This window comes from Hippocampus zosterae, chromosome 8 (assembly GCF_025434085.1).
Source record: "Hippocampus zosterae strain Florida chromosome 8, ASM2543408v3, whole genome shotgun sequence".
NCBI lineage: Eukaryota > Metazoa > Chordata > Actinopteri > Syngnathiformes > Syngnathidae > Hippocampus > Hippocampus zosterae.
The window spans coordinates 18,642,644-18,668,448 of record NC_067458.1 but is presented as its reverse complement, the minus strand read 5'-3'; the positions used below and the strand labels follow the sequence as shown (position 1 = coordinate 18,668,448).

At 42.0% G+C, this 25,805-nt stretch overlaps 1 protein-coding gene across 5 annotated transcripts; it reads left to right on the top strand.

Moving 5' to 3' along the window:
• The first annotated feature begins 3,494 nt into the window (after positions 1–3,494).
• On the top strand, positions 3,495–24,587 carry mier2 (mesoderm induction early response 1, family member 2). 5 transcript variants are annotated; one of them, XM_052074851.1, is made up of 13 exons: positions 13,520–13,722; positions 15,425–15,580; positions 15,684–15,797; positions 15,890–16,001; positions 18,021–18,088; positions 18,171–18,240; positions 18,310–18,461; positions 19,754–19,835; positions 19,983–20,074; positions 20,411–20,541; positions 20,684–20,829; positions 21,669–21,768; positions 22,608–24,587. In XM_052074851.1, exons 2-12 carry the CDS (start codon positions 15,560–15,562, stop codon positions 21,722–21,724), a joined length of 1,044 nt encoding a protein of 347 aa, XP_051930811.1. In that variant the 5' UTR covers positions 13,520–13,722; positions 15,425–15,559; the 3' UTR covers positions 21,725–21,768; positions 22,608–24,587. The 5 variants fall into 5 exon arrangements, with proteins under 5 accessions (XP_051930808.1, XP_051930811.1, XP_051930809.1 ...); XM_052074849.1 differs by having other exon boundaries at positions 19,980–20,074; XM_052074848.1 differs by lacking the exon at positions 13,520–13,722 and adding an exon at positions 3,495–3,578 and having other exon boundaries at positions 18,171–18,461; positions 19,980–20,074.
• Positions 24,588–25,805: the final 1,218 nt, after the last annotated feature.

Below are 25,805 nucleotides of genomic sequence, written 5' to 3'. Positions count from 1 at the left end.
CAGTACTTTTACCAGTCATTTTTTTCTGCTTTCACCAAAATGTAAGTACTTTTGCCACCTCTGGATCCCATCCCTGCTTTGCAGAGTGATCAGACATCGTCTCTAAACTCGCTAAAGCTTTTGAAAAGATCTTGTGCTGACGTACGCAGGATCCGAGGCCAACGTGTAACCCCAGCAACTGAGTCTGTGGTAAAGAGTAATGTGTGCTTATGAATGAAAATGACTGCTGAATGTGCACTCGTGAGCCAACAGCGTCGAACTAACCACCCCGTATGATGCGATGGTGCACATAAAGAAGTGGCTCGATAGAGATCTGCTGCACTGTGGTGAGCATTGAACCAGTAACAACGGTAAGACAGGGAGACTATCCTAAAAGCCGTTGGGCTCCAAACACACGCGGGCCCAAATAAAAGCTAAAAACACATACTTCACATCACATTAGACGGCAACACTTTGACAACTGGGCAAAACACATTTACTCCACCAGAGTGAGTGGATGCATTTGAAATTAATGTGAGCAATGTGCACCTGCGAACACGTTCTTCTGTTCCCAAACTTAAAATTCTGTGATTAATAAGCAGGTTCTACATTTTTACTCTCGAGATATCCATTGCAAAAGAAAGTGTATCTCAAATCATCTTTCCCTATTGAAATAAATGAATATGCAATTAATCCGTTCCAGCCCGTGAAAAACGTTCATCTTTTTATGAATAAAATAGTGCTAAATGGGATAAAAACACTCAATACTAACAACCAAAAAACTTGAATTTACCTCATGTGTTGTCCGTCCTTGTTATAAAAGCATCTTTTGGCACTTGGAAAGCCATCAGCTGATATTGTGTCCACTGCAAGGAAACCATTGTGAATTGGTGGTGACCATGAAGTTTAAAATCTTTACTCACTTACAGCCAGTCATAAATGCTCTATAAATACAGTAAGTAAGTCATTAATAACATGTTGTGAAAGCGCTATATAAATCAGCATGTATTGTATTGTATTAATTAGCATTAAAATACATACTACATAAGGAAAAGTCGATTTCAGCGCAGCTGAGGGTTTGGGGCACCAATGCTGGCATAACTTGATTTTTGTTTGAACGCAAACCTTGCTGTGTGTTATCCCAATTTCGCAGACCGATCTCCACCATGATGGGCAGGCCACTGCCGGAGAAGGAATATTTTGGGGATGCGTCTGGCCACGTGAAAATATGTCGGCAGAAAGTCAATTTAAACCTTACCCATGCTTACACTGTGTCGACATAGACTAACGCAAAGTATTTAATTCACAGATGTAGTATGTGAACAGCGCAAAGTATTTAATTCACAGATGTAGTATGTGAACAGTGGGCAACTAGCTATGTGGCGGGCACACAAATGATCGTGGTTGGTCTCCGGCCTCCAAGTGCCCACTTGACAGTACTAATGTGCACTGCCATGTTGAGACTCTAATGAAGAACCAGCCCACCGCATTTAAAGAGAATGAAAGGAGCCGCTTTGATCGGCCATGATTGGCATCAGCTGGGAACTCTCCCACAGCGGCGCCGCCCTCCTTGTCACATATCTGCCGGCCTGTGAGCATCTGTGAAATTACAAAATAAATCGGCTTTAATTGCGCCAAAGCTAAGGTCGGTAGGAAAAGTTGGTTCATTATTAGCCAGTTTCTTTATGAAGGCACTTTTGAAATGACATCATTTATTCATTCATTCATTCATTCATCTTCCGAGCCACTTGATTTCTGACATCATTTATTATCAATGAATTTTACACTGGTCTAGTGTGTCTGAACAGAGTCAATGAAACACTTTAAAATCTTTTGAGGGCCATCTGTGTGACAGATGCTGCGATGAACTCCTCACATCCTTTGACACAAAGGAGTGAGTGAGGTGTGCACCACCGTTTATGAGACCACCACATGATCGTGCGGTCCACAGTCAATTATTAAGATCACTGTGGCCCTTCTTCACCTCCCAACTAGCCGCATGCGTCTTCCTGGCAGCGGGCAGAGGCGAAGGCCCTTGGATGCCACACGTTGCCCGTGACGGTCGTGAGTGTTTACCGAGAAGGAAGTGAACAAGGGCGAGGGGAAAGGTCATAGCGCACGGGGTGAGAATGTGGCAGGAAAATAAACGGAGCCAACAACGCCGCGTCAGATTCCAGGTCTCGCCAAGGTTTACGTGCCTTCTGTATAAACACTGAGCTATTGTCGTCACCTTGATGTCGCTCTTTTCCAACAAGAATATTTTAAGCAGACCCAGAAGTGGATATATGTGCATCTTGAAGGGCTATCCGTTTGTGATTGAGTGGGCATAATAATCTGAAAATGCTCTGTGCGCACCTCACTCCCCGGAAGTACTCACTATACTTCAGTAGGACAGATACTTGTGTAAAAAAAGACTGTGGTGAAAGTACAAAAACTGATTTAATGCTTCACTAAAGTCAAAGTGCGGCCCGGTAGTCCAGTGGTTAGCACGTCGGCTTCACAGTGCAGAGGTACCGGGTTCGATTCCAGCTCCGGCCTCCCTGTGTGGAGTTTGCATGTTCTCCCCGGGCCTGCGTGGGTTTTCTCCGGGTGCTCCGGTTTCCTCCCACATTCCAAAAATATGCACGGCAGGCTGATTGAACACTCTAAATTATCCCTAGGTGTGAGTGTGAGCGTGGATGGTTGTTCGTCTATGTGTGCCCTGCGATTGGCTGGCAACCGATTCAGGGTGTCCCCCGCGTACTGCCCGGAGACGGCTGGAATGGGCTCCAGCACCCCCCGCGACCCTAGTGAGGATCAAGCGGTACGGAAGATGAATGAATAAAGTCAAAGTGTAAAAGTACAGAATGATATGTACTTGAGTATAAAAGTAAAAACGAATTTCTCCTGTCAGTTATATTGTAAACAATACCAGAGGAAGCAGCAGTATTCACACTATGTACTTAAACAGTAAAAAAAAAAAAAAAGTTTGGTCAACATTACTCATTCAACCAATCAAGAACTGCGGTTGACTTCACCTCTCTATTTATTATTTTTCTGTCTCTTCCTCATCCACAAAGGTTGAAAAAAAATGTAGAAAGTCTATTGTGGCTTGTCCAAAAATTAATTGCAGCCACAAAGTACCGTACAAGTATTTCGTGACTTCCCCGCCAGTGAGCAGACAGACCTAACACCTTCACTGCTACAACCTTGCCCTCGCCTTGGCCCACGAGCGCTTTTCCCTGGTGTCTAAGGCAAAACCGTCTAACAGGAAACTGAGCACATGTCTAAAATGCATTACTTTTAACAGCCGCTGCCAGCGCCGAGACACATGGTTCTAAAACAGAGTTACTGCCTCCATATAACCCGAGCAAAAACTGGCAAATGAGTTGGGCATTGTGCAGTTTTTGTGTGTGTTTTGGCTTGGGTATCCTTCAATGTCAGCCCAAAACCATTGAGAATAAAAATGCTGTAGATTAGAAATTTCCATAAAGGCTTACGGGGCTTTAGTGACTTTGTTTTCTCTGCAGAGCTCGCCCAAATGGAATTGTTTGAAATGGAAGAAGTCCAAAAGATTAAGACATGCCCTCTCGGTGGACTGAAGACAATCTACCGCAAAGGTACATTCTATGTTCATGTTCTGTGCTTAGCTTTTGGCTTTGAAACTATAGGGTGGGGGGCGGGGGGGGCAAATGCCAGATATTAGCCCTGGTAGCTGCTAAGCCATGGGTGGAGAAACTCGATGTTTGGGTGGTATTACAGTGTATAATAAAGGTTTATACACCCCTGTGGAAAACCCACAAAACCTCCCAAACACATCTGGGAAGAAAATGTGTTGTGGTCCGACTCAACCAAGGTTGACATTTTTGGGTCATTATTCCACAAGGTATGTTTGGTGCACGGACCACCAAAAGAACAGAGTGAATGAAGCATGCTTTGGGGCTGTTTTTCTCCACCTGGCCATGAGGCCGTTTTTCACCATCTGGACCTGAGGCCTTAGTCAAGGTGGAGAAAATGATGAGAAGTTCAAAATGGCAGTCAATGTTGGCACAAATCTTCTGCTCAAAAGCTAGAAAAAAAAGAATGAAGAGCCTACTAGAACACCTGAACTTTATCTGGGGTTGAGCAAAAGAAATTGAAATGGTGTTAAGTGTTTGTTGACTCTCATTTAAAATGAGTTTCAATGTGATTGGTTAGTTATTAATCCAGCCATATCATCACACTTATAAGAGCAATTATGCTCCCTCATTATTCCAGTTGTATATTTGTTTGCTTCCCCTTTGGAAAAGATGAGCAGAAATTCATTTGACTTGTACAGGTTCTAGGTTTCATTAATGCTGGAAAAAGTTTAGAAGTTATTTATCTTGATGTTGTGTCCGATATCACAGAAATCTGCATTTCAACAGGGGTGTGTAGACTTTTTTTTATATGTACATATACAGTAGGACATTTATTTTTTAAATTAATAGCCAAAAGGCACACCAAAATTCCCAAATACTATTTTTTCCCCCTTCCCTCAACCACCAATCTAGATTTGGTGCATGCAGTGTATATACAAAGACGGTACAGAAAGGCATATATTTTTGAAAGGTAAATCAACACGGCAAAAACAACCACAATCAGAACCAAAATTGTTATAAATGTACTGCAAAAGACTTGTTTTATTTTTCTTTTTGAGGGAGGGTAAACTACCTACACCAGGGGTGTCAAACTCATTTTTGTCGCGGGCCACATTATAATTACCGTTTCCCTCGGAGGGCCGTGATGACTGAAACTGTAAAAAGAAGTCAGATACAGATTTGAGCAGGCATCGTGGAAGTTGTCATCTTTGATTTGCTTTTGCGAGCCACTTACAATGATATGGCGGACCACATCTGGCCCCCGGGCCTTGAGTTTAACACCTGTAGCCAACACTGAATATAAAAAGTTTCCACAGGGTTGTGTTGACTTTTTATATCCACTGTAGGCACCTCACAAAAACAAAAAGATATGTATGCATTAATTGAAACCGACTATTCAGCGGATGGGCAGGCAAACATGTTTATACGCTTCAAGCAATTCAATAGTCACTTTTCCATAATAATGCTATTGCTAAACAAAACAGAAGCACAAGCAGTTTCTCCAAATTCAAGTATTGCAACAGTTTCCCCCAGTGGTGGTCTTCAAAATTGATGGAAATTTGAGCCTTTCCTATCAAATGCCCCAGTCATAGAAAAGCCTGCCAAGATGTTCACTAGGTGTTAAAATGACGAACGACAGTTTTGGAGGACGAGCGAGCGACCGTCGCAAGTAATGATGTAATGCCACCCGGCTGACCTCCGTTGGGGTCATGTGATAGCGAAGATGGCGGGGGGTAACCGGGGGTGCTCGTGACGGTGGATTCAAACAGACGTGAGCTTGTGCGTAGTATCTATGGCGCATGTGTGCGCGCGTGGCTGCTGAAAGGCCCGAGTGTCTGGGGCGTGACCAACTTAATGACACGACTTACTGGTCTGATTCATGCACAGGTTTCTTGCACCTTTTTGAAAAAAATAACAACACGGCAGGAAATCCGAGCAAACAGAGAATCTGTTGTGTCGCCAAAATCCGCAGCCAACGCTTTTGGCATTGATGTTTTGGTCCGCTTTGATTCAAAATAGAATTCGGCTATACAGAATCAACCCCCCCCGGCCCCCCCCCCCCAAAAAACGGTATACTTTTAAGCCAACACAGCTGCGTTTGAAGGGATCTAAGGCCAAAAATGGCAAACGTAGACTAGGAAAGAAGCGGTTGGCCAAGAGAACCACAGGGAAGAGGGCGATACAAGGGTTGGAGGGAGGAGAGTGCCTGAAAGTGGAGAGGGCACTGCTGCATATAACTTTCCACCAGTGTACTTTTATGCAAGTGTCTCACAGGACGTGCCCTCTGCTGTTTCCATAAAGTCTGCTTGTTCTTCGAGGGTCAAAGCCAAACTGACTATTAATAAATTAGGAGAATGTTGCAGAATGTCGCCGGGCATGAAGAAAAGTGACGTGAGACACTTGTGACCTGATTTTATTTTATTTATTTATTTTTTATAAACAAGAAAATCAATTTTATATATAGTATGTATGTACAACTTGATATAAGTGATACACATACTTTTATTGAAATGTTATTTATTTCACTGGGACAGTGCACATTAATCAACACAAGAATAAACAGAGGAAATGCGCTGGACTTAGCATAAATGCTAACTTTTAGCCGTAGTCCCAAGGCAGGTTTCAAAAATAGCCCAGTGAGACATAAAACTTTAAATAATAAACAAATAGGTAAGGCATCATGAAAGAAACAATGCAAACAGTTGCAGTACTCAATTAATAGACAAAATACATTTTGGAATGTGGGAGGAAACCAAAGAAAACCCACATAGGCACAGGGGAAAACATGCAAACTCCACACAGGAAGGCCGGTGCCAGAATCGAACCCTGCACCTCTGCACTGTGAGGCGGACGTGGTAAACAGTCAACTCCGTGCCGCCCGTCATATTATCCATCCATCTATTTTCCCATCCGCTTGATCCTCACAAGGGTCACGGGGCCTGCCGGAGCCTATCCCAGCTGTCTTCGGGCCCTAGGCGGAGGACACACTGAACCGGTTGCCAGCCAATCACAAGGCACACGCAGACAAACAACCATCCGCGCTCACACTCACACCTACGGACAATTTAGAGCGTTCAATCAGCCTGCCATGCATGTTTTTGGAATGTGGGAGGAAACCGGAGTACCCGGAGAAAACCCACGTAGGTCCGGGGAGAACATGCAAACTCCACACAGGGAGGCTGGAGCTGGACGAAACTAAACATCCAAAACACAAATTCATCGCTCACCCTTGACAAATAAATGGCTCTGATGATCTCAAAAAACTGCGCCAAAAATGTACTTGTACATGCACATCCAGTAAAGACTCTCCGCAGGTTCTACAAACAATACAGACTAAACATAGCTCCCCCTTGACATAAAAAGATACTTTCCATAACACCAGTACAACTTTCCTATCTGGGTAGGACTTTACCGCCATCTTGAAGCAGGATATCATACGCTACACTGTGTGTATGTGGCATATGGACTTGTTTTCTCCATCCTCCCGCGTTGATTTAGCAGCCAGATCCGAGTGGAAGCCCCCCCCCCCCCCCTTGCTTAAATCCCTGTTAATCTGTCACAGTGGCCGGAGCCTCGCTATCTCATCAGCTTTGTATTGGTGCACTGCCCCGCCGAGACACAAACATCCTGTTTGCAGAGGGAGTGGGCAACAGAGAGAGCGAGAGAGAGAGAGCAGTGGAAATGCTCACTTAATGGAGCAGACTGGGAAGAGTGGCTGGAATGTCCCAGCAAATAGGCAGTGAAAGTTTCAAAAGGGGGCAAGAGAAGTCACTCTCTGGAAGCGATATACCGTAGGTTAACATTATTCAACCGTGTAAGCGACCTCGGCACGCATGCAGAATAATACAAGCATATTGTAGCTGTCTGGAGATTGAAAGTCATCTTGAAATGGGCCACCACGGCAGTGTTTGTAATCCTGTTCCCCATCTGGGGGGTTTGGAACAAGTCATCAAATAGAGGAAATCACGAGTCATTCCTTCAGAAGATATTTTGCACATTTGCTGGAAAATATTTGATGATGGAGACCATAGAGAAATGTCTTGTGCTGACTCACGTTAACTCATTGACAAAGCAGCATCGCCACCTTGTGGAAGAGAAACGAGCATTACACCTAAAAAAAACATTCAAGTAACCGTATTAAAATACTTTTATTTACCTTTGTACAAGAATACATTTGTAATCCCCGATAATAAAGGTTGTAGTTGGTTTTTGGATGAAGATTATTTCTTTTTTAAGAAGAGTGTAATCTTCATTCATCTTCCGAGCCGCTTGATCCTCACTAGGGTCGCTGGAGCCTATCCCAGCTGTCTTCAGGCAGTAGGCGGGGGACACCCTGAATCGGTTGCCAGCCAATCGCAGGGCACACAGAAACGAACAACCATTCGCACTCACACTCACACCCGGGGACAATTTAGAGTTTTCCATTAACCTGCCATGCATGTTTTTGGAATGTGGGAGGAAACCGGAGCACCCGGAGAAAACCCACGCAGGCTCGGGGAGAACATGCAAACTCCACACAGGGAGGCCGGAGCTGGAATCGAACCCGGTACCTCTGCACTGTGAAGCCGACGTGCTAACCACTGGACTACCGGGCCGCCCTAGAGTGTAATCTGACAAGAATAATATTGTGTAAAATATTTTTACCTTATTAAATCTCAACATGATTCTCATATCATTGTGACTTTCTTCTAGGGGAAAACACCCCCTCATTCTTGGATTATGTATATTTGTTTCGAAAAAAAATAGTCTTGAAATATATTTGTTGAATCTTGTAAAATTATTCATTTGCTCAAATATACATAACTTTTTTGCCTTCAAAATACATATCTTTCATTACATTGTGATTTTATTTCTAGACTATTTCTACGACTTTATTCTTTCAGTATCCTTTTTTTTTATTTTCCAATGTGGCCTTCATACTGCATTTGTTCAGTTAGGAACAATTCAGGATCAGTCGCTTTCATCTGTTTAAACAATCTCATTCCAGACAATCACATTTGTATCATTTCTTAATTTCAAACCCATTGCGGTGTTGTGTATACTACGGTGTCATGATGTCACAAGTTGCTCTCTCGTCCTCGGTGTGACTCAGCTGACGGCGCTCATGTGAAGTGGTCAATGTTGACCGATCACAAAACACAAAATCAGGAAGTCAACAGAGAATGAGGAAATATGATACACTACGTACATACCTACAGTATATATATGTCAATATAAAACTTATTAACTTTTTACTTTCCCAGTTTGTGTCAGCATTTGAATTCCTCAACGGAATGTGATTGACATGAGTTGTCGCACATGAAAATTGTGACATAGGAGGTTCTGGCCCAACGCCGGCAATATACTGTATGTAATCACAATTTTGTCTCTTTGTGGTCGACTGCTGTAACTGATGAATGGTTGCAATGCCACTCAGTCGAGAAAAACATATCTCACAAGTATCGACGGAAGGATCGATCCAAACATGGATAATATCGAAACAAACGTTGATAGCGTAAACCCATTATACTTGCTCAAACTGCCTTCAATAATGTGATTAAAATATGTTTTTGATTAATCATCTTCTATATATATATTGCGCGTCGTCCCTCACGCGGTCTGTCCTTCCGTCTGTCCCTTTTCAAAACGTACCTACTTCACCGCGCCGCTGCGCGACGCCACTGCGCCGCTCAGGCAGTGGCTCACTACGATCGTGCGGGCATCTTAGCGTAAAAAATGTTGTCTACCCACAAGCATTGCAATGAAATTGTTAGTTATTTAGAAGAGCTAAACATCTCTTTATTTTCACGATAAGCAATGAAGATGAACAAAAAGTTGAACCAAGCAACAACACTTTTGTGGGCCGAAGGCCCACCTTACCAGCCTTCCGCAGGAACTAGCTGATGAGCCGCCCAGAGGGCGGCGAACCAGCTAGTTAAGTATATTCGCTCTTGTGCTTTCCCGCAATAATTAGCATACGGATAAATATCAATTGGCACTTATTTTTCTATCAATCTCTGAGAATGTTCACGTTTTCAAATAATCATTTCGTCAACATTCCTAGGAAATCACAATGTCCCATCACTGGGGAAAACAGGCGCAGGAGACACCTGGTGGCCATGGACACCACGGTGGCGATGCCTGATTTAGTTTCCCAACTGTATGCGCTGCATCACATTTTCCCATCGGTCAATATTTCTTTGAAAACTCAGTCTTTGGGCTTGTCTATTCAGTTTAGTGATGCACCATTACCATTTTTTTCAGTACGTACTCATCGTTCGCAATACCGACGCTTGATCATCTTGCAATTGACACACAATGTTTATTTAAATCAAATTCCCCAATTCCCATAAGGCATACGTCAGGTTGGTAAAATAGTAATGGTGTCATAGTATCGGCGCATGTTTACCCAAGTGTAAGTGCAGTACAAATATACTGTATCAGTACCCTGACAAAGAAGTATCGGTACAGTTCATTTTTGGTGACAAACTTAATTGGAGTTAAGTATGAACCATCACTCTTTCATCCGATATTCTCAAAAAGGATGAAAGTAAGTAAATAAACGAGCTATTTGCATGATAAACCCATGGGAAAGCGTGATGGTATGTGCTTTTATTTACTCCAGATAAAATGTGTGAAATGAGAAGTCAATCCTTTTCTCATGTGTGGCAATGTGATTTGTTTTGCAAGTGGTGCAGTCTCCACCTACTGGCTATTTGAAATAATGTAGTTGTTTTATTTTTCCACCAACTGGAAGCAACATCCACTTTTTCCAACCCTTTAAATTGATCGGGAGAAATTTAACAATCTTGATGCCTTAATCTAAGATGGGCCTGTGTTTTTTTTTACGTGGTGACCTCGTTTGAGGCTTTGGGCATAACGGAGAGGGAACAGTGAAGACGAGCGTGATGGTATGTGCTTTTTAATTGTAGTTACATGCTGCTTTACAATGCTCGTAGACGGCAATTTAAAGTTTAAATTAGTGCACTGTGATACTGCTTGATTTGATGTCGCACAGATACCTTAAACTTGCTTCTTTTAATGCTTGACCAGGTTATGATTTTGTGTGCACTTTTCCATGATGCGCAGCAAAGTCTTGGCAAGCCTTAAAAAAAAGATTGCAATTAAAAAAAAAAGATTGCAGCTACTTTCGAAACTGGATTTTTTTTTTCCTAATACAATTGATGAACCGGTGCCGCTCGGCGGCCTAGTTGTTATAATGTCTGCCTAACAGTTCAGATGTTTGAGGTCCGTATCCCTCCTCGCATACTGCATGAATCGGCAGTAGAAAATATCAATGTAATAAATACATTTTAAAAACTTTTATTCTCCTAATGGAGTTGAATCAATACTTCTGTTGTTACCAGAGTATTTCTTCTACTTTACTACTCGGTATTTACTCTATAAGTACAGAGCGTGAGAACTTTTAGCATCTCTGTCAAACATACATGTGTGAAGAGAGCAGCTTCTATCTTTATCTGCTTTGGCCATACTGTGCCCTGCCCCCTCCCTTCGACATATATAACCACACTATACCTATATGTTCAGGCGGACTCATTTAAAGTCATTGGGTCATTCAAATGGGAGGACAATTTAGGCACCAACATTTCTGAAAAATTAACAGTGGTTCAGCCTCCATTGAAGAAATGGAAGATGCTGGCAGTAAGGCAGTTTAAGGAACACATGCAAAATGAATATGACTATAATGACTTATTTTATCAACAAAAAACAATATTTGCTCAATAAAGCAATTTCAAAGATTTTATTTGATTTAACCTCATCACTAAAGCTGTTACGATATGTTTTTAGGAAATCACGATCCGTCCTTCCAAGTCCAACACATTTTGCCTCCGATCAGTGACGGACGTTTGAGCACACAAACTAGCAAAAAAATTTACTCTAATATTAATTATTGTTTTAGGTTAATTTTAAAAAGTGTAAAACCTAGAAAGAAGATAAATTCTTAAGAAAACCTCCTCCTGCTACTTGTACGTTTTTCAGTGACCGAAGTGAGCAAAACTGTGGTTCTGGCTAATGCTAATGCAGCTCGGAGGAAAAAACACGACTATTGTTACAATAAACCCTGACATTGTGGACACTCCAACTCGGTCAGCGCTTTGGGAGGACTTTGGCTAACTCATTGAGAACAGCGATGGAAATTGTGTGGTCAACAAGACTCAAACTAGTCGCTATTAGCGTTTGACCTTGAAAGACACTATGCCAAAATTATTTTGCTAATGCATGTACTGAGGTTGACTGATACGGCCTTTTCAGAAACAATGCCAATTATGAGTACCGGTAGTCACAAAAGCCGATAACCGATATTCATTTTCAGTAAAAGGGGAACTATTGTAAAATAGAAATATCAACTCCAACTCAAGGTTGTTGAAATGTTTTGTCAGTATATGTTGTTTTTTTAAAACAACTTTTAAGATTTGCAAAATGTTTCCGTTTTTTTCTGTTTGTATTTTTTTTTAAATCTTAGACAACAGACATCCGAACTTCTTATCTTCACGAGGGTCACAGGCGTGCTGGACCCTATCCCAGCTGTCTTCGAGCAGTAAGGCAGGTACAGCCTAAACCGGTTGCTTGCCAATCACAACAGATATCTTTGTTTTAAAATTATAACAAAAGGTTCCGGGAGTCTTAAAGAGTTTAATGATAACTTAAACAAGTAAATAGCTCCCTATAGTGTTCTGCAGTCAATAAAGTTTTATTTTCCAAAATTTCAAGTTCACTGAAATGTAAAACTTTCACTTATCATTGTTTAAATTTTAGACAAAAACAAAATGTGCAGGGTTTCCAGGGACAGCGGCACGTGTAAATAAATAGTTCCTTGAAGTTAAAACGGTATTAAATTGATCTCTTATCACCGGTCCGATTTTTTTTGAAAGGCTGATGCCCGTATTTGTCAAAATGCCATATATCTGTGCCAATGGCCGATATGGCCTGGTCGATAATCACTGGTCAACATATCTCTCAAAAATGTTTAAATCAGAGATGCAAGTTCATTTTTCTAGATTTTTTGGCACTGATTTTGAATCTGCCATCGTTTTGTCTTTCCCCTGGCACATCTGGTTTTCATAATAACATACCGGTAATAACGATAACATAATGCATAAGAAAGTAATATTAAAGCTATCTCTGATTAAAATTTACTGTTGACCAGTGTAATTGGTTTATCCCTAAAATGAACGACTGTCAGGTTTATACTGAGAAGTCAACTGGGCGGCCAGTTTGTCACTTGTCAACTGAAAATGACATCACTGTGGCTTAGGCCTCAGTTCACACCCAATCACGGCTCACCAGCTTTCTGATTGTGGTCAAGCAACATTTGCAAGATGAGGCGTCGGTCATTGCCCATCAAGCCCTGACCAACTGGGCTGTCATTTTCAGTTAGCAGCAAGTGGCAAAATGGCCGACCTCTGAGATAGATAAAAACGTGGATTTTACCACTAAATTCATTTTCCAAAAATGCAAGATTAATCACAATACCATGTTTAGACTAGTGGGGCTGCATAGGACATATTGTAAAGAACATTTTTGACTTCACGTCCCCTTTAACAAATGACAAAAAGTGATTTGGGGTGGACAACTACATAGTCCCCCCCACTGAAGTAAACACAGGCAAGGTCTGCTCTGGGAAATGTGTTTAATATATTAAAACAATTCAAATCTTTGTTGTGTCGATAAAGCCGTACTTTAGGCACGTGTTAGCAGAGCAGTATGTGATGTAACTCCAATGTAACAAAATTTAATTAAAAAAAATAACAATTTAAGAAAAGTTTCATTATGTTGTTTGTGCAAATGTTTGGCCTTCAATTATCATTGTTTTTATAATATTGCTAATATTTTGGTAACGTTTTATACGTTCCAGTACTACAATGTATAGTGGCAAATAACTACTGTATACTACTGTATGGGCGGAAAAGATTGCAGATGTAAACTGTTGGTGTGGGAGGGAGGAAATCGTAATTTTAACAATAACTGAAACGACGTCTAAGGCTCGTCGGACATGTAAAATATTACAAAGTCGACGATAAAAAGTTACGTGACCACAAGTAGACAACAACTTGAGTAACACACGTCGCGTTGCACAGTGCTACACAGCAGACCTACAACATCCGGGCTAGTCGGCTCACGCAGGAACGGAATGGCGGCGGAGGTAAGTGGACGAAAACGAGGCTCTGGGTCGCCCAGACGACGGGCTAAACCGGGACCAAAGACGGCCGCGAGTCACGCTCCACGGTACGGCGTATGTGTCGGCTGTGTGACCGGCGAACTAACGCGGAAGGGCTGGAAGCGGGGAAACGTAGCAACGCGGGGGTTAAACATCAGGGAAGTAGAGATAGAGGGGGGAGGAATGGAGAAGCTCCCCGGCGTTTGGAGCCTTTCGCTCGGCGTTAAAGAGCCATTCCTCCCCCTCCTCCTCCCTTAGAGCCGTCGAAAGGAACCGAACCGACAACAAAGGAAGGAAAGCTAAAAACACGGCGATGGTCCGAGTGGTTTGGGGAAGTTTTTACACGCGGAAAAAGTTGTCCGCGTTAGTCTTTGTCGTCCCCTTTTTTTAGTGGGACATTTCGACTTTTTATTTCCTTCTCGCGCGATCCGCCGAGAAGGAAGAGGCGTTCAGCACCAAGTGGCAGGAAAGCGCCCCTGGTCACACAATCGCAAGTTCGCAACACTGGCAGCACAACTTTGTCAGGACAACGGGCCACGTTTAACAAATAACAAGAAGCAGTGAATGGAACTTCTTAACCCTTGTGTGCTTCTGTGTAAAAAAATACTTTGTTTCCCTTCCCCTGTTGCTCCAGTTTCCTCTAACTTTCACGCCTGTGCCACAAACATGCTAAAAGGGATGCCGGCCCCAAACGAAACTATGGTACATGTCTAATATTGCAAAATGAAAAAAGATAAGACATGGAATGTTATCAGGTTGTTTCAATGGCACATATACTGTGTGTCTTAATGTTCTGTGCAGTGGCAGTATGTAAAAGACTAAATGTTCCTAGATACCAAATATCAATAGTTACAACCTGAAGTATACATACCCCAGAGTAGACTATGATGCCCAAACACTGAGGCTACTATAATTTCAAAATAATCGTATATCACCCTAAAAAGTTGGTTTCTACCTTATTCCATTTTTTTGTATTTTGCAGTAGATCATACTGTAGTTGGTTTCACACGTTTTGATCCACCGCACCCCCCAAAAAATAAGAACACAGAAAACAAGCTCTTCTGAAAAGATATGTTTTATGCACAGCAGTGTTTTTTATGCTTTAGTGATGCCTCAAACATCTGAATGGTCGGTCCTGTTCTTCTGTAAAGTAGCAACAAGAATGAAAATGTCCTTTTGATGACAAAATGTATTCACAAGTAGTCACCAATGTAACAATTTTGCAAACTTTTACACACTATCTGTATGCTACATAGTAGTAGTGTGAGGGGGAGGGTAACCTTACATCGGTCGCTTCTACTTCTAAATTCAACTATTTGTCATCTTGTCTCCCTTTTGCGATCCCCTTTGTAGTAGATTCAACATGCAAGACACTTTGATGAATCACAAGCTGCTTGTAACGTGGCATTTCAAAATCGTACACATTGTTGTGACATACAGTGGGCTAATCCAAAAGGGGTCTGGCGTTGCTATAGTTCGTGGGTTTTTTTTTCATCGTTAACATCTTAATGATCACACAAGAGCTGTTGAAACACAATCAATAGGATAATCATTATAGTAATTGATTTTAAAATTAATCAATATCTGCAGCCCTAGTCTATTGTGAGATCCCATGACTGACAACCACACATGTAATGCTAGCCAAATACTTTTTTTTTTTCTAGCATTGTGTTGTGTCTATCCGTAGGCGGACCATGGGCCTATGGACCTGGCCACCGAGATTTCATCCCATTTGAGATCGTGAGATACGGCCATGAAGACGCTGGGCAGGAGAAGTCGTCTTTTTTGGAGTTGAAGGAGAGACTCTCCTCTTCCCCAGAAGATGGCAACCCAGTCCCAGACTGTACGCTCAAGTCTTGTTACGTAGCTCCCATTCAGCTTAACAAATCATATTCAGTATGCCCCCCCCTTCCCCCACTATTCTGGTTTATTGTCGGACTTTGTAGGCCAGCGAGCTACCCTTGGAGGAGCTGCTGGCTCTGTATGGCTACACAGTGACTGACCCGGCCAAGCAGAGCTGTCATGCCTCTGCCGCTCTGCCAGACATGACTCTGGCCAAGGTGACAGCCCTCCTCAGGCCAACACAACTAAAACACACACGCGTGCACATCACTGTTGATATCGCAGCTCTAATGTTTCTTGTGTTCTCCAGAGTCAGATCACCGAGGACATATTTGCTGCAGCGGGGAGAGTGGAGTCATCAGCGAATGATCTCACGCCCTCGGTCACTTCCAGCACTTCAGATTTGCTCCAACAGCTGCCTCGTAAGTTAAACAGCAAAGTGCCCTTCGCCTAATGTTGTGGCCGAAGAATGTAAAACAGGATTACACGCACAGCCGTGTTTCCTTGACTCAAATGAAGTTAAGAATGGGACCGTTCTGATGCCACGCCATCCACTGGCTCAAACAAGCAGGTTTTTTTTTTATGTGAAGTGTGTGTATGTATTTCATTGTTCTAAAATGTTTTTGTTAGTTTAAATCATACAGCAACGTTAAACATCACGTTACTGCTTACCTGTTTACCGTGACTTTTGGATTGCGAGCCTACGGTCACTTTGGTGTCCATTGCAGTTGACAGCGAGGGGGCTGCGCTGCATAAAATGTCCCTTCCTGACAAAACTGAAAACAGGTGGATTCATTTGTATCAGTCTTACTTCACAAACGCAGCATTCACCAGAATGCTAAGTTAAGACTGTTTCGGGCCAATACCACAGAATATTGCCCCCACCCCCCCCCCAAAAAAAAGTAATTATAAAGTCTTAATCATATGTTTGCCCAGCTGGTGGTTTGCTGACTACTCGTTGAAAAAGTACTAAAATAGATATGCAACAAAGCTTGCATGAAAATCACAGACGATCAGGTTCATTGAATCGTGGCAGCACAAATCGTGTTCACGATTAAAGTTCAATATATTATGCAGCCTTTGTTTTATGAATCAGGCGTTGTGCAAGTAATAATGCATCTGGCATGCAGCCCAAAGAATGCTGTCTGTTTTTTTTTTTTTTGGATGGGTTGACGGAAACTTTTTTGTCATTCCATTTGAAATCATTCCAGTTAAAGATCTCCGATCAACTGTAAAATGCGGCTTGATCTATTCTGATCTGTATACAACATTCATCAGAACAGCTGATTTACAGCCATGTAACAGGCGCAGATTGTTGTCAACATCAATTTATCAAGACGGAGTTCATTTGTCGATTGAACATAGTTGTTGTCAATGTTTTAGGCTGGATTGTTCAGTGGGTAGCACCCCCCTGACTTTGGTTGCCTGGCACTGGGGATCAAATCCCGATCAGGGTGAACGGTAGCTTCCATTTGGATCAATTGGCAGGACCCTTTATGCGAGTCGCCATTTCTCAGCTACTGTCGTCAGGAAGGGCATCCGGTGTAAAATCTCTGCCAAAACCCATCATGCAAGTAACTCGCTGTGGTGACCCCTGACTAAAAGGTACTAAACCAAAAGTCAAGCTACAAGTCGCCATTATTTTAACACTTTTCTGAAAGCATCGGCTTGATAAGGATGAGTAACAAGTGGTTTAAATCTCTGCGAGGAAGGCCGCCATTTTCCAATGTGTCAACAACTGCATCACTACGCATTAACGTCAAGATAGCACGCGCAGACCGGCCTGATGATGGCCTGGCTATGTGATCGAACTGTTTGCATTTGTCGGATTGGTAAAAGGAATATACCACCCCGTGAGTCGGAATAAAATTCAATTTGGATTCTGCGTTTTTATTATGATTGAAGATTTTTCAAACCGTTCATTTGGTTTTAGCCTAATCGGAATACAAGGCTCTATTTAAATGTGGCTACTGAGTCATGAGAGTTTTTTCAGCCACTGCGGATCAAAATCATTGTTGCTACATTGACCATGCACAGAAGGATTCGCTATTGGAAAAAAATTGAACAGGTTTATTAAGGTCATACAAAGGTAGTGAATGTTTTTTTAATTTAATTTTTTTCATATCAGGGTTGCTAAAAGGTCGCAGAAAGTTGCAAACTGTTTTTCTTGCCGCAAAATAATTTTGAAGAGCTTTCTTTTGTTTTTGCCACAAGTCAAATTTGTTTGGGACCTTTTGGAACCTTTAACGAACCCTGACGAAAAACCAACATTCCCTACGCGTGCAAGCACTCGTAAGCCTGAGAAACAGACTTTAACATACAACAACAAACCTTTCTGAGCAGATTGTGAGAGAAAAATCACTGTTAACACACCCCGCGCCAAAATAATCGCTCAAGATAATGTTGCGGCTTCTTCTTTTTTTTTTTTTTTTTAATCTCAGCTGGAAAGAAAGACACATCCGTCTGCTCATCCGACGATATCTCCCTTCCCGCCAATGAAGAACACAAGGTCAGTCACCGGAAGATGACGTTCATGCAATTTTTTGCATAATTCGAGCGGCCTGATAGATTTCCATGTCGTGCTTCACCAGGAGATCATGGTTGGTTCCACGTACCAGGCAAAAATCCCACCCCTCAGTCCTTATAGCTACCAGGAACTAGGTAGGAACCACTTACATATGCCGTGCTCGCAAATCTTTCTTTCTACATCTCCGGCGTCCCTGTGTCCAGCGTACAACGGTGAAGACCAGTTGTTGTGGAGACCAGGTACTCTGCCGCTGCTGGAAGTGGAGCATTTCTTGTTGAATGTACAGGGCCCAAGTGGCCAAGAAGGGGCGGTCTGCAAGCAAACATGTGCCGACAACGTACGAGACAACGAGCAGGTACTTTTTAGTCCATCCCATGTCCGCTTCCGGCTGTTCATTCATAAACACGCATCATGTAAACATTTGTTTGGATGTTCACATTAGGGCTGGGTGATGAAAATGAGGCAGGGCTCCAGACTAGCTTTTTTTTTCTAGAAGACTATAAAATGTTACGAGCACAAGAAGAAACCGGAGGCGTAATCTCTATAAATCGACTTGCATAATTTTCACGTTTCTGTTCATTTTCACTGATTGACTGCTAATGCACAGCCATTCATCCCAAAAGCAGAATTTTCCTTTCTTCTTCTGTTGGAATTAACGTCTGCTGGCAAACCAGCTCATTTATGTGCATTGTGGCCAACAACTGGGCTCAAGTGTGGAGCAGAAGTTTGTCAGCCAACAGCAAACATTTTATAATAATACAATATTGGTAAATTTACTGGTGGCTTATTTGCGTGGAGATGCACATTGTTAATTTACTGCCTCAAATTCACGCCACCACTGTGGGGCAGTCTAGAGCCCTGCAAAAACAAATTTTAATTGATAGTTTTTTTTTTCATTCTTCACTGTAAGAAAAACATGTTTTTATTTATTATATTTGTTTATTTATGTATTTATTTACATTGCCCTTTCTTCAGGAAAAGGTTAACCCGCTTGTTGCTTTTGGAAAATTGTGTAAATATAATGATGACTGTAGTTTAAATTGGTAATAATTGCTTTTGAAAAATAGCTCCTCTCTATTAGCAGCCATGTTGTCACTATAAGCCGTGCACATCAGCGGTTACACATTTTGTACTACAGGAGCTGTTAAAAAAAAAAAAAAAAGATGTAAGAAACCCTCCAGACAAGTCAACATGAATTAATCGATTAGATCGATTAATCGCCCTAGCGTAATTCACACACGCACAAAATTTCAACATCTGTCTCAACATCTATCTGTCCAGAATCGCCAGTATGTTGATTCGCATGATACACAAACCATCCTTTGAATGAGAAAAACCACAAAGAGATTCCAGAGACTTGGCTTTCCCAAACACTCATTTAAATTTGTTGATTATCTATGGTAAAAGTTTTAATTCCTTTATTTATTTATTTTTCCTAAAATAAGGAAAGCTTACTGAAAGAATGACGCACAGCTCTAGGGCCTTTCCAGCAGCTCCTATCTATTTTTTTCTTCTACTTCTTCCTCTGCTGCTGTGAAGTGGGAATTTCTCCATTGTGAGACTATTAAAGGTTTTCTTCTCTTCTCTTCTTATCTTACCTATGGTAAGCATCTTGGTCAGCCTTTGTTGTTTTTTCTATGCGACCAGGCGCTGTATGAGCTTCTGAAATGCAACTTCAATGCGGAGGAGGCACTGCGTCGACTACACTTTAATGTGAAAGTGTTCACTGGTAAGACTCGCTGTTTGTCTCTATTCCGTATAGCTAGAAATACGTTAATACTAATGCAAAGAAAAAATAAATACTGGTTCACGTTATGATGCCGAATGTTTTTGCTCAATCCAATTTTGCTGGTTGCCCATCCCCTTTGTTTAGAAGAGCTGTGTGGCTGGAATGAAGAGGAGTGTCGGAATTTTGAGCTCGGCTACAAAGTTTATGGGAAAAACTTCCACCTCATTCAGGCTAATAAGGTATGTGCTTCTCAAAGACGAGGAATGTTCATTCTTGGCTCCCCAGGCCGTACGTAGCGTTCACACAAGTACGTCTGCAGAGCTCTCGTGCCGACATTTACTTGTCCTTTCACCTTTTGCACGTAATGTAAAAGTGTCTGTGCATTTGCTTGGAGCCTATGTCACGTCAAACAGAGCAGAATAACTCATTGGCATTTCACTCTAGTTTATTTTGGCATGCCGCCTCGAGTACCAAATGACTGTCCAAAAAAATAAAAATAAAACAACAACAACCCAAGAACACCTACCGGTACTCATTCTGACTATGCATAACAAAACTGGCTTCCTCCTTTGCAGGTAAGGACCCGCTCTGTGGGGGAGTGTGTGGAGTACTACTACATGTGGAAGAAGTCCGAGAGGCACGAGTACTTCACTCAACAAGCCACCAGGATCACTCGCAAGAAGTACACCTTGCAGTCAGGGAACACGTGAGTTGGGACTAAATAACTACTTGTCAGCCTCATACAACGTACCGGTACCTTCACCTTTATCTGAACTCTGGAATTGAATCTTGGATGAGACTCACAATGATGTACTTACCTTTTTGCTTTTTTGTTTTTTGTGCAACAGGGAAGAGGGAGACCAAGACGGGTATGCTGGCGAGAGGGAGGGAAACAATAATTCCCCTGCTTTGCTGTCTCGCAGTAGTCCCGCCGGCTCCGGAAAGCTGGCGTCTCCTTTACCTCGGCAGTCGAGCCTGCAACTGGACAAACAAGGTAAAACTCTGAAATTTCTAAAGTGGATTGATGAAAGTATTAATTAGTATGGAAGTAAGGCCAGATGGTCAGCAGTCAGCAAATGAAAAATTCCTCTTCTCTAGTTCAGGATGATCATCTTTCAATCTGTTCGCCTCGAATTCTGCCGTGATTTTGTCGCCGTTATGGATGATTGTCAAAATCGGCAACTTTGCCAATTCGTAGTCTCGGCTGACCTTCGTCTAGGATACGACCTTTCGAACGTTGAGAGACAGTTTCAGGCATCACAGACAGCGAGATTTGCTTCCGTTTACCAGACATGTTCTGAGACCATGTGCGCCGCGATGTATGAGTCAATCTGTAAGAGTTGCTAAGCAACGGAGGGGAATCCCGCGCTGTACATTTTGTTCATAGGCAAGGTCGCGGCGACAGTTAGCTTCCCACGATTCGTTGTGACGATGGCCTTTTCACTACTTCGATGTCATAAATAAGTTGACATCATAAAGGTGTTCGTTGGAAGCAAAATCGGAATTACGTGAAAACGTTGAAAAGAGGGTTTGACCGGAACATTAAAACACACTTCAGTATGGGGTTTCGGGAACAAAGAAAATGTCTGAAATGTTTTGTCTCCACTCACTTTGTACAGTATGTAAACCGTTTACATACTATGTCAGATACATTGCATCTAATGGCTGTGCATCACACTGGTTTTGATTTTTATTTTATTTTTTTGTCTTTACATCAAGCATTTGCTGTGTTCCTTTCTGAATCATTTATGCATTTCTTTTCCCCATTGTTGTTTGTGTGTGCGTGCACGTGTGTGCGTGCATGGCTCACCCCTTTTTGACACGACGCTGCAGAGGAGGAAGGCCGCCCTCGGCGCAGACGGACCCCGCGCTTTCTCTTAAAGCCGTGACCTCAGTGCGGCCTGGCCTACAGAAAGCAGGCTGCAGCCTGCAGGTAAAAAACAAGGAAGGCGTGTCGAGCTCGTCGCTAAAGTTGGAACACGTTCATTTTCTTCTTCCTCTTTATTCTCTCTCGGTGTGGGATGAGCTGCTCTAAGATTGCATCTCAATACATTTTAATATTTTGGAAAGTGACAAATATATTGGAACATGTTATTTCCAAAGCTGGAACTGGCATATTATAGAGAATCACTACAGCGAGTTAAATTTGTTTGGATTTTTTTTTTCCCTCACCATTCTCATAAATAGGTCTAATAGCTTGCAGCTAAGAAAAACACAATTTCGCCCTATCAAGATATTAAAAGTTGAAGTCATACAACATGGCACAGTGCTGCATGTTGACCTTATTTTCAGTCTCGTTTTCCCTTGGAGGTGAACATTCTCTGATGGACTAGAATTGTGTCTGTGTGCCCTTTCGCACTGTTGGAGATGTATCGGCCATTGCCCAAGTGGGACAATCGCATGTCTGCAGTGTGCGGTCACACAGTTCGAGCAGCTTTCTGCATTTAGATCATGAGGTAGCTGGCACCAGCGTCAGGGCAATTGCTTTTCACGCAAAAGGGGTGTGAGCCGTGAGTCTTGAGTATTACGTTTCATACTCGTGTCACGCCTTCACCCTTGTACGTTTTTAATCAAGAAAAGGAGCACTGGAGTCGTCTTCTCCATGCTCCTTGTGAGTGTCTTCATTTTACATTTGGTGTGTTTGAATGCTCCGTTCACTAAAATAGGCTGAAAGTCGATCGGCGGCTGCCGCTCTCCCTTTTTTTTTCTCCCCCCCCCCCCCCCCCCCCCATCACTCATATTTTGGTATCTTTCCTCCTCTGACGTGTCAAGTTGGAGAACTGCAGACATGCGGTGACAGCTCTCCTCAGAACCTGTTTACTCTGCCTGCCTCGTCGGATCAGGGGGAGCGCTTCTCGGGCTGCGGCGCAGGTCCGGTCCAGCTTCAAGACTATCAGCACCCATCGGGCGTCTTCCAGTTCCACATGCACGACAGTCCTTTTCTCCCCGAGGTCCGTGGCGCAGCAGGTGATATGACTGACTCCCCCGTCGCCTGCAGGTGGGACTTGACCTGCTGCATGCCTCCTCTTCCCCACATCATGGCCTCCTCTTCTGCTTCTCCGCATTTAACGCCCTCCGCTCTCTTCAGTGAAAGCAGTTGGGAACATCCTATTTGAATAGCGATGCATTCTTAGACTGATGAAAGCAAGCAGAACAAACGAAGACAAAAAAAAGACATTTCCAGAATACTCTCACGGCTCCTTTGAAGCCGGAAGAGTGACACACGCCCAGCACTGCTTGTTGCTGCTCTATGTCCATTCACACAAAGATCACTTTATTTCAACACGAACGTCCTCTCGCCGCTCCGTCATCCACTCTCCATTTGTCTTTTCTGTTCTTACATAGATAACAGATACATCTGTAGATTCTTTTGAGATTATCATCAGGTCGTGGTCCAGAACAAGGTGTTTTTTTTCCCCCACACCACTGAGTCATACATTAATTCTGGGTGCTTGGTCATTCCCGCTGAGTATGTTGAGAAAGTGTCGGGAAAAGTCACAAAGGAGTGGGTGTGATTGGAACATTTTGTTTTCTTCTAAACAAAAACATTCATTTATTGTTGTATCATCAATTTACAGGCACACTTTATTGTGGATTGGAAAATTATGAATTTGATTACCGTAGTATTTAACTTAATAAACGGTTCTTGCCCAGAGAATATACCGCGGTATAAACTACACAGATCCAGATTATGCTCTCCCAGACAATAATCAGGGTTAAACCATACAAGGCCAGGTTATTGGTATGATGGATGTTATGAATTTGACTGGCCCAGTTTATGACCCGAGTTAAAAGAGATGATCTCAATATATAACTCAGGGTAGAAATGTTGCTGGCCCAGACTATACCCAGGATAGCATTTTCCCAGGGTGAACAAGACTGTCTCAGAACATACCCATGGATAAACTCAGACTATCTCATTCATTCTCTGACACAATATCAAGTGTTAAATTGCACTACCCTACTTTGTAGTTACGTTAAATTTGGCTAGCCAAATTTATGGCTTGGACTGAACTAGATTGGCTCAATTTATTACCCAGGATATAAATATAACTAGCCCAGACTACCGCCGGGGTTGAACTGATCTGTCCCAGAACCTACACTAGGGATTCATCTAGTTCAGAATATATCCCAAGGTGTAAATTGGACCGGTCGAGATTGTATCCATGGTTAAAATTGACTGTGCAAGTAAAAGCCCTGAGTTGAACTGGATTGTCACAGAATATAACCCAAGGTATGAACAAAAGTATCCCAGACTATACGCAGGGTTTAAACAGATTATAGTGATGTTACGAATTTGGCTGGCATCATCAATGATAGATTGAGGACATTCATTGTGGCTACCACACATCTGGGATTTTTGTTCCCTCCACTTTTGGTCATTTGATGATTTGGTATTATGCTTTGCAAGAACAACTGACACTGATTTTAGTGATTTGTTCCTGTTTTATCTGACCCCCACGTTCATGTTTTATTTTACTTTGTTGGTTGTTAGCATGACCAAATGTCATCTTCTGTCTGTTTTTCTTCTATTTATTTGTTTTTCTACATGTGCATGTGTGAGCTCATTCCTGTGACAGCAGCGAAACGAGCCAGATAGATGGTTGCATTTACACAAAGGAGCTAACAGCCCAATGTGAGCAAAACTGTTTCTTTTAATTTCACCTGTTGTTTTGCAATGTATGTGTTGTACTGCTCGGGGTGTTTGTTAATAATTATTATATTTTGTAAAAAAAATAAAGACAATAATGATTTAATGTGGAATATCGTCAAATTTATTTTGTCAAATAGCGAGAAGCTGGACAAAATGGAAGACAGCGCTCTTTACAGTGCATTTGTTTCATTTGAAAGGATTTGCCAATTGTAATTTCAGATTTTTGGCAAGAAGACAGTTAAGCTTAAAAATATATATGTGTCATTCAGAGGAAATGCATTTATTCAGAGGAATTTTGCAAGTGGTGCGAGCCAGTGCGCATGCGAGTCAAGCAACTGGTAAGGGAGATGGTTCACAAATAAATTTGAAATGCTCCTGTGAGCGAATTAGTTTCAGCATTTTTATCTCAAAATGACATTTGTGGAGCTTGTTGTTACTCAAAAATCCCAGAAGGGGGCAGAAAACAAACGAGAAACGCGTCCTCCGCTGCAATCCCTGAACTGAATGTAATATTTTCCTTGCCCGACATTATGTGTTTATCTACTTGATGTATTTTTCTTAATTCTTGACAGAAATGCAATTGATGTGAGTGATTAGAAGCTCGGGCTTCCTGAACTAAGCAAATTGCAAGCACACGTAGTTTTGCTGTGCAAAACAGGTTCCAGTAGCAACAAGTACGTATTTTGAACACTCCCTGTTTAGTGTAGGTCTTTGTAATTTCACTGGTTTAATGTGCTGTTATAGTGTCAGAAAAGTCCTGATGGGTTAAAAAAAGGCTGGTGTATTGTCACCCATGTGAACTACTACACTAAACTTGGATCTAATACTGTGCACGTGATCAAAATGGACAAAACAGTTTTTTGTAATTAATCGGACAACTTTTTTTGAATAATGATATACACTTTCGAGTAATTTTTTCAGAGGTTGAATGTGTATTGAAATGTAAATAAAAGTCAATGCAAAAATTGCATTACCTCTTGCCCTCAGAGCAACTGCGTGCATTTGTCATATATCAATATAAAACAACTTAAAAGGACAATTACAGATCATAAAAACGCAATATACGTACTGTTACACGTTGATATAATTTGCTACTCCACCCTTTTTTACAAAAACAAAAAAAATGTTAATACAGTATTAAATATACAGCAAAGTATGAGTTGAATAAAATTAAAAATTCAATTCAATTAATTTCCCACTTCAATCGAAAACGTCTCCTTTTCTTGGGTTAACTTGTCCTGACGTCATCTTTTTTTTCGTGTGAAACGTATTCATAAAACAACAACCACCATTCAAAATGTGTCATTTATCAGCAG

Bases quoted from the DNA above. Each gene is read 5' to 3' on its own strand.
- mier2 (XM_052074848.1), top strand. From the start codon at position 15,560: ATGGCAACCCAGTCCCAGACT. The intron at 16,002-18,020 runs GTAAGTTAAACA...TTTTAATCTCAG, and splicing joins TTTGCTCCAACAGCTGCCTC to CTGGAAAGAAAGACACATCC. The intron at 20,542-20,683 runs GTGAGTTGGGAC...TTTGTGCAACAG, and splicing joins ACCTTGCAGTCAGGGAACAC to GGAAGAGGGAGACCAAGACG.